This window comes from Ipomoea nil, unplaced genomic scaffold (genome assembly GCF_001879475.1).
Source record: "Ipomoea nil cultivar Tokyo-kokei standard unplaced genomic scaffold, Asagao_1.1 scaffold0146, whole genome shotgun sequence".
Lineage (NCBI taxonomy): Eukaryota > Viridiplantae > Streptophyta > Magnoliopsida > Solanales > Convolvulaceae > Ipomoea > Ipomoea nil.
The window spans coordinates 1-7,904 of NW_017616574.1; the positions used below are offsets into that span (position 1 = coordinate 1).

The 7,904-nt window shown below is 54.7% G+C and overlaps 1 protein-coding gene across 1 annotated transcript; it reads right to left on the bottom strand.

Annotated features, from left to right (window-relative positions):
* Positions 1 to 3,006: 3,006 nt before the first annotated feature.
* LOC109173644 lies at positions 3,007 to 6,363 on the bottom strand. Its single transcript, XM_019322906.1, has 2 exons — positions 6,127 to 6,363; positions 3,007 to 3,327 (listed from the first exon to the last, which is right to left on the bottom strand). Exons 1-2 carry the CDS (start codon positions 6,361 to 6,363, stop codon positions 3,007 to 3,009), a joined length of 558 nt encoding a protein of 185 aa, XP_019178451.1.
* Positions 6,364 to 7,904: the final 1,541 nt, after the last annotated feature.

Genomic DNA, 7,904 nt, shown 5'->3' on the forward strand with positions numbered 1-7,904 from the left:
GCGGTGGACCTGGAAATGGCCCAATACCTTCTTGGGCCTTCAGCCGTAGTCCTCCCCGGAAGGCCGGCAAATTTACGACCCCCCGAGGGTTGTGTCGGCATTCACCTGCACTCGGTTGCCTTTGGCTTCTGAGTTCCTCCGTGTCCTTTCCTTTCCCTTTTTTATCGTCATTACAACTTAGTTCCGGGCAAATTAGTGCCTAATTCTCACCGACTCCTTACCTGCTTCGTCAACCTCTGCCACTGGTGGTTGTGCGAGCCGGATCTAGACCTGTTCCGGTATCTTTTCACCGTGAACAAGGTCGGCTCGCACTCGCCGGGCTTTGTTCAAGTTGCCGCTCGCCGGGGCGACAGCTTTTCGAGGGGTTGTCCGATTCCATTAAGGACTGGAAGCTCCTCTACTTCTTCGTCCGCCCTGCTTTCTCTCCTTCACCTTTCCGACCTTGTGGTCGGCCGCTCTATTCAAGCCTTGCTCTCAGCGTGCCGTCCCTTCCGATGATGCGGTCCTGGGCGGCGAGTTCTTGAAGGGCTTTGGGCTGTACTCCGTCAAGTACTGGTCCCGAGTCCGGGCCATGGCTAAGCGTGGCTTGCTGCCGGAGGGTGCGGCCACCGTAGGTAGTCTTCGTTGCCTCTCGTTCCTCTTCTTTTTATTCTGTCACATTCCGATTCGGAATACTTATGATTTTCCCTCCTTTCGCAGGTCCGTACGACTCCGACTCCTCCAGTTCCGACGAGGCCGCTGAACCGACCCCTGAGATGACGGACAGAGCCGAAAAGATGAGGCGTCAGTAGTCCAGCGCACTTCCGGCACTGCTGCTGCCTCTTCCTCCCAACCGTCACCGGCCCCAAGGTCGACTCCCCCACCACCTCGTCATGTGGTGGATTTGACTCCGTCGCCAGTTGTGTCGCCCACTCGACAGCCGCCTCCTCCTCAGACAGGGAGTCCAAGCTCTAAGCGTTCGGTCGGTCAAACTGATGAGCCGACTCCGAAAAGGATCCGGCTGTGCCATGAGGTAGAAGAGGATGCCCAGATCTGGATGGGCGCCTCCTCCGTCCGCAAGTGGTGTGCTAACGTCCTCCTGGCTAAGGACCTGGCGGCGACTCATGCTCTGGGGATGAGTACATCATCGAGGCCTCGCTGCGCCAGTCGTACCGCGTAAGTGTTCCCGCCTTAATTCCTTTCATTCGTTCTTTCCTTTTATTATCTGACTCGTGGCCGTTTCGCAGAACCTCACCTTCCAGATGGAGATGAGCAAGCGGCTGCAGAACTACAGGACCGAGGTGCGGTCTATGGCCCTCAATTTACGCCAGACGGAGGAGGCCTTTCTGAAGAGCAAGCGAAGCACCTCAAGGTGGTGGAAGTGCATAACTCCGAGATGCTGAGGGTCACCCGTCAGTGGGAGGAGGAGCGGGACAAGGTGGCGACGATCGCTGCGACCTCCGTTGAGGCTTACAAGAAGTCGGCCGTCTTCGAGGCGGATGTGAAGGCGGCGATAGAGGCTCGCCAAAAGGAAATTGCCAAGGAGTGGCTGTCGACACCGGATGGTGATGAGTTCCTCCTGGACTTGGGCGAGCGTGACTATCGCCTTGGCTTTCGCTAGGCGCAGACAGAAATCCACTCTGCCTTACTGGTTCGCGACTCCTCTTTCACTCCGAGGGCTGGGCCTCAAGCCCATGATAAACGCTCTTCCCGCGACTGAAGGACCATCGACGACTGTTGACCCGGCAGCTCTTCCGGCGGCTGCTGATCCGGCGATTCTTCCTACAGCAACACCTCCTGAGCTCGCCGAGCCCTCTCTTCAGGCTGAGGACCCATCTTCTGTTCCCCTGGCTGGACCAACGGCTGGGGCTCAAGTTGAAGGGATTGATGTCGACACCCCCTCCCCAGTAGTTTAGGACTATTCTTTTAGGATAGTCCCTTTTGTAAAGGCTGGCCTCCTTCTCGGCCTTTTTAAATTTTAATAAAATTCCCCTTTTCTCTTCCTTTTCGTATTATCTTGGGCTCGACGCTTTTTCTTTAACCTTGTTTCTTTAGCCGCTCGCCGAGTCCCTTAGTCGAGGCGACTCCTTAGGCTTTTTCTTTCTCAGAAACGTTTAGGGTATGCCCCGTTTCTTTAAATACTCGCCGAGTCCTTCAGTCGAGGCGACTCCTCTTGGCTTTTCACGGAAACGACTAAGGGTCTGGCCCTTGTTTCCTAACTCTTTCTCGCCGAGTCCTCAGTCGAGGCGACTCCTTAGGCTTTTTCTTTCTCAGAAACGTTTAGGGTCAGTGCCCCGTTGTTTCTTTAAATACTCGCCGAGTCCCTCAGTCGAGGCGACTCCTCTTGGCTTTTTCACGGAAACGACTAAGGGTCTGGGCCCTTGTTTCCTAACTCTTTCAGGCCGAGTCCCTCAGTCGAGGCGACTCCTTAGGCTTTTTCTTTCTCAGAAACGTTTAGGGTCAGTGCCCGTTGTTTCTTTAAATACTCGCTGAGTCCCTCAGTCGAGGCAACTCCTCTTGGCTTTTTCACGGAAACGACTAAGGGTCTGGGCCCTTGTTTCCTAACTCTTTCTCGCCGAGTCCGGGAGTGATTAACTGTAACTTGTACTTTTATTCGAGTCTCTCAGGACCCCTGGGCCCATACATGTTTTGTGCTTTTCTACTGATAGAACTTCTTTAGGTGGATGACGTTCCAAATCCGATCCACGGACTTGCCCTCCATGTTTCCAATTTGTAGGTTCAGCTTGGACAACCGCGGGAATACGGTATGGTCCCTCCCACTTAATCGCAAGCTTGCCCCCCTCTGTGGGCTGACTGGCCTGTCGATCCCGTAGTACGAGGTCGCCGACCTGGAAGGCTCGCGGACGAATCCTCCGATCGCGATATCTTTTTACCGCCTGTTGGTATTCAGCCATTCGCGCACTCGCGGCTTCCCTCTTTTCTTCTAAGAAATTTTTCTCGATTCGAAGACTCTCTTCGTTCTCCGTGTCTGAATAGGTACGAACCCCGTGAGTGGCCTCAACCACCTCAATTGGAACCTTTGCCTCGAAGCCGCGAGTGAGAATGGACTCTCTCTCCCGTTGCTTGTCGCTGGGTAGTGCGATAAGCCCATAGGACTCGGTCAAGCTCATCCCCCCAATTTCCTCGAATATCTTCCAATTTCTTCCAAATCCCATCCACCAGCGTTCGGTTCACGTTCTCGACTTGTCCGTTGGCCTGTGGGTATGCCATCGACACCTTAGTGTGGCGGATATCGTGTCGGCGGCAGAAGTCGGCGAATGCCTGACAATCGAACTGTCGCCCGTTGTCGCTGACAATGTGCTCGGGCAGGCAGAAGCGCAAATCACCCTTCTCCACAAAAACATCGGCATTGGTACTCGGTTATGGTAGCCAGTGGTTCCGCCTCGACCCACTTGGTGAAGTAGTCGATAGCTATGACACAGAACTTCAAGCCTCCGGGGCGACTGGTAATGGCCCCAGCAAATCGATCCCCCACTTGGCAAATGAGATGGCGGTGGTGACCGGCGTGTAAAAGGTAGCTGGCCGAGTGTCTTTCTTGGCGAATGCCTGGCAAACGCCGCACTTGGATATCCATTCAATACAGTCCCGCATCATGGTTGGCCAATAATATCCTTGGACGACTAACTTTCGAGCAAGCGTGTGGGCGCCTTGGTGCGCGGCACAAATGCCTCTATGGGCTTCGGCCATTATTTTCTCGGCCTCAGGCCTTAGCAAACATTTTAACAAAGGTCCCCGAATGATTGTTTATATAGTTGCCCATCAATGATTTGGAAAGAGGGGCCTTTCGTCGAACCCTTGCGGTGACTCCCGGGTCTACCGGTAACTCGCCTTTTTCTATGAATCGCGGATGTCCTCTATCCAGAACATCTCGGGGTTTTTCTCTCGTCCCATTCCTCGCCAGTCACTTGTTGGATCCTTAACGTTGTTTCTTCAACGCTTTCGACTTAGCTCCTCCTTTTGACAGATTTTTGCCAAGTGGTCCGGTACTCCCTCCAAGGCAATCTTGGATAATATGTCAGCTTCTATGTTATTCGTTTGGATATATACTCTATTTTGTAGGCTCCGAACTCTTTTAACATCTCGACTGCGCGCCTCTATATAGAGTCATCCAGGCATTCTTGGCCTCGCATGTGCCTGAGATCTGCCCGACTACTAACCTAGAGTCCAGTCTTGACTCGTAACCTCTCGACCCCTAGGGCCCTGGGAGTCGGAGGCCATTTAACACAGCTTCGTACTCGGCCTCGTTGTTGGAGGCTTGGAACAGGTAGCTCAGGGCATAATACAGTCGGAATCCTTCGGGAGTGATAAGCACAACACCACCTCCACAGTGCTGTCGACTTGATGCTCCATCTGCATGCATTTCCCACCATTCGCCTACGCAATTCTCCGTGGCGTGTTCCTTCTCTTCCTCGCTCGCCGTGCATTCGACCAAGAAGTCGGCCAAGGCTTGCCCTTTTATGGAAGGCCGGGGCTGGTACTCAATCCCATACTGGGTTTAGTTCTACAAGCCCATTTTACCAGGCGGCCGGACGACGATGGGTTTCGCAAAACGCTTCCGAGTGGTTGGTCCGTCAGTACTCGGACGGTGTGGGCTTGGAAGTAGGGTGCCAACTTGCGCACGGTGATCACCAACGCGTATACAATTTTTTTCCAAGGCGGTATACCTTGACTCGGCAGCCTTCAGGGACCGGCTCACGTAATAAACCCGGTGCTGGACTCGCTCTTCTTCTCGGACCAACACCGAACTCACCGCCTTGCAGGAGGCGGCTAAGTACAGAAATAAGGGCTCGCCCGCCTGGGGGTAGACAATACCGGGGGTGTCGAGAGGTAATGTTTCAATTCCTCAAACGACTGCTGGCACTCCGGGGTCCAAGCGAATCCTTCCTTCTTCTTCATGCTTCGAAGAAAGGCACGGTCTTATCCGCCGCTTGCTCAGGAAGCCGGCTAAGGGCGGCCAATCGGCCGGTCAGCCGTTGCAGGTCTTTTATAGTGCTGGGAGGCTGCATGTCGACGATGGCTGTACTTTCTGAGGGTTAGGCTCGATACCTCGCTTGGTGACCATGTAGCCCAGGAACTTTCCACCTTGCACGGCGAACGCACATTTCTTAGGGTTCAGCCGGAGGTTGTACCTTATCATCACTTTAAAACAGTCGGCCAAATCTTCCGCGTGTTTGCTCTCTCTCGGCTCTTGACGAGCATGTCATCGACGTACGCGGCCATCGATTTTCCCAGCAGGTGCTGAAATAATCGGGCCACCATTCGGGTATATGTGGCTCCGGCGTTCTTGAGCCCGAAGGGCATGACTCGGTAATAATAAACTCCGTCCGGTGTCAGAAACGCGGTCTTTTCTTCATCCGCCGAGTGCATGAATATCTGATGGTACCCCCTAAAGGCGTCCATAAAGCTCGACAGTGCCGACCCCGCTGTCTCGTCGACCAGTTGATCGATCCGAGGTAAGGGAAACGGGTCTTTTGGGCAGGCCTTATTAAGGTTGGTGTAGTCCACGCACATCCGCCACGCCGGGGGCTTGGGTACAAGGACCACATTCGCCAACCACTCCGGGTACTTAACCTCGCGGACGTGTCCAGCTGCTAGTAGCGTGCTCACTTCCTTCTTCACAAATTCTCTTCGGTCGTTGGCCAGATATCGCTTCTTCTGCGCAACCGGTCGATGCCCGGGATCCACGGCGAGTCTGTGCGATATGATCGATCGGTCGACGCCAGGCATGTCCTCCGGGCCCCAGGCGAAGACCATCCGGTGTTCCCAGAGCACCTTTATAATCTCTTCCTTTACTTTCTCGGGGAGGCCGACTCCAATTCGGACCCGTCGGTCCGGCTGTGTAGAGTCGATCTCGACTTCTTCCAACTCGACGGCAGGCTCCGGACGAGGTAGTATCGTCTTTTTTGGGGGCCTCTCGGTGATCTCATGGACCTGCATCTCGCGTTTGCCCATCCCTCTGCATGCCTGTAGATAGCAGTCGCGGGCGACTTTACGGTCACAGCGCACCGTACCTATTCCGTTTGGCGTGCGGAATTTTAAACAAAGATGCTCGATTGAAATCAGAGCTCCTAGATCCTCGAGACCCGGTCGGCCGAGTATAGCGTTATGCGAACAAGCCAGGTTCACCACAATGAACTTCAAGCTGAGTTTCTGTACATCTGGGTAACTGCCAATCTCCACGGGAACTGTGATTGATCCTTCCGCCTCCACCGAGTCCCCTGTGAAACCGGCGAGGGGAGTTTTGACAGGACTCAGCTGTTCTCGAGTCATTCCCATTTTGATGAAGGTTTCTAAGTATAGCACATTGACGCTGCTTCCGGTGTCTACCAGGATTCGTCGAACGACAACGCCATTGATGTCCATGGCTATAACCAACGCATCTCGATGCGGTATTTCTCCGGCTGGTAAATCTCTGTTGGTGAACACGATGGGCTCTCGGCACACCTTTTTAAGGTTCTCCTCGCGTCCATACACCGTCCTGACATACAACTGGCGGGCCCAGGCTTTTTGGTGTTCGCTGAATCACCACCTTCCGGCCCGCCGACTATCATGTTGATAACCGGCTTCTGGCGCCACTGAGCCTCCTCCTCTTCGGGAGCCGGCTGCTTGCCTCGACTGTTTTCAGCAACGGCGGCGGATCCTCCTCCCCTCGATTGACCGATCTCCGCCTCCACTATTAGGAGGCGGGGTTCCTTGCTGAATGATACCCTCCATGATCTTCTTCAGGTAGAAGCATTCCTCCGTGCTGTGGGTATAAGATTTATGATAACGACAGTACTTAGAGGTCTTACCAGTCTCTTCGTTCGTCGCGCGATCGTCGGTCGGCGGAGGCGGAGGCAGGGCAACCTCTTGTATCTCGTGGACCGGCCGTTCGGGAATCGGCCGATAGGCGTGGACGACGGGTCTGTCATACGGTCGTCTGACCTCAGGTCGTCGAGTTACGTCCGGGCGCCTTTCCTTGGTTTCAGCTTGCGTCCTCTTCCCGCTAGCGGATCCGCCGACTTCGCGCTGCCGCTTATGCTGCATAGCCTGCTCTGTGTTGCCCTCTTGTTGGCCATATGAATGGCTTCTGCGTAGGTGGCCGGGCGATTGTCCCTCAAGTCTCGGTATAGCTGGCCAGACCGCAAGGACTCGATGAAGAAGGTGAGCGCCGTCTGGTCCTCGACCTCCTCTATGGACTGGATTTCTTTCTGCCAGCGGGCCAAATAGGTTTTTAAGGACTCGCCTTCAACCTGATGAATGTCGCCCAAGTGTGTTAGGTCCTTTTGTGGTTTGATATTAGCGGCATAGTGGCTCATGAAGCGGTCCGCCAGCTCTTCAAAGCTGTGAATTGACCCCGAGGGCTGCGCCACTAGCCACCTTTGCGCTGATCCTTTCAACGTGGGTAAGAAAGTGCGGCACATGACCGGATCTCGTACCCCCAAAACCTGCATCTTAGCCTGATAGCTCAGCAAATGCTCTCGGGATCGCCGGTTCCATCGAACGTGGCCTGCTCCGGGAACTTGAAATCACCCGGTATCTTAAAGGCCATGACCTCGTCCGAGAAGGGTAAGGCGGTCAATAACGTACGTCCTGGGGATTTGGCTTACCCCTCCATCCGTTCTTTCAGATTTCGCACTTCTTGGACTAAGTTCGCCACTTCGACCCTCTCCCGGGTGCGATTTCCAATGGATTCCGTGCTCTCACCGACCTCTGACTCGGCAGGTTGGTCGTGGTTGCGGAGGGGTTGCTCCACGCGGCGAGTCTCAGTCCTCGCTCTTTTGGAACGGTTCTTCTCTCGTGCAGCTTGTCGATCGCGAGCGGCTAACGGGGCACGACTGGGTTCCTTCCGACCCAATCGTTCTCTTGCCGACCGACGCCCAACGCTGGGACCCAGCCGAGAATAAACGGACTGTACCGGTTGG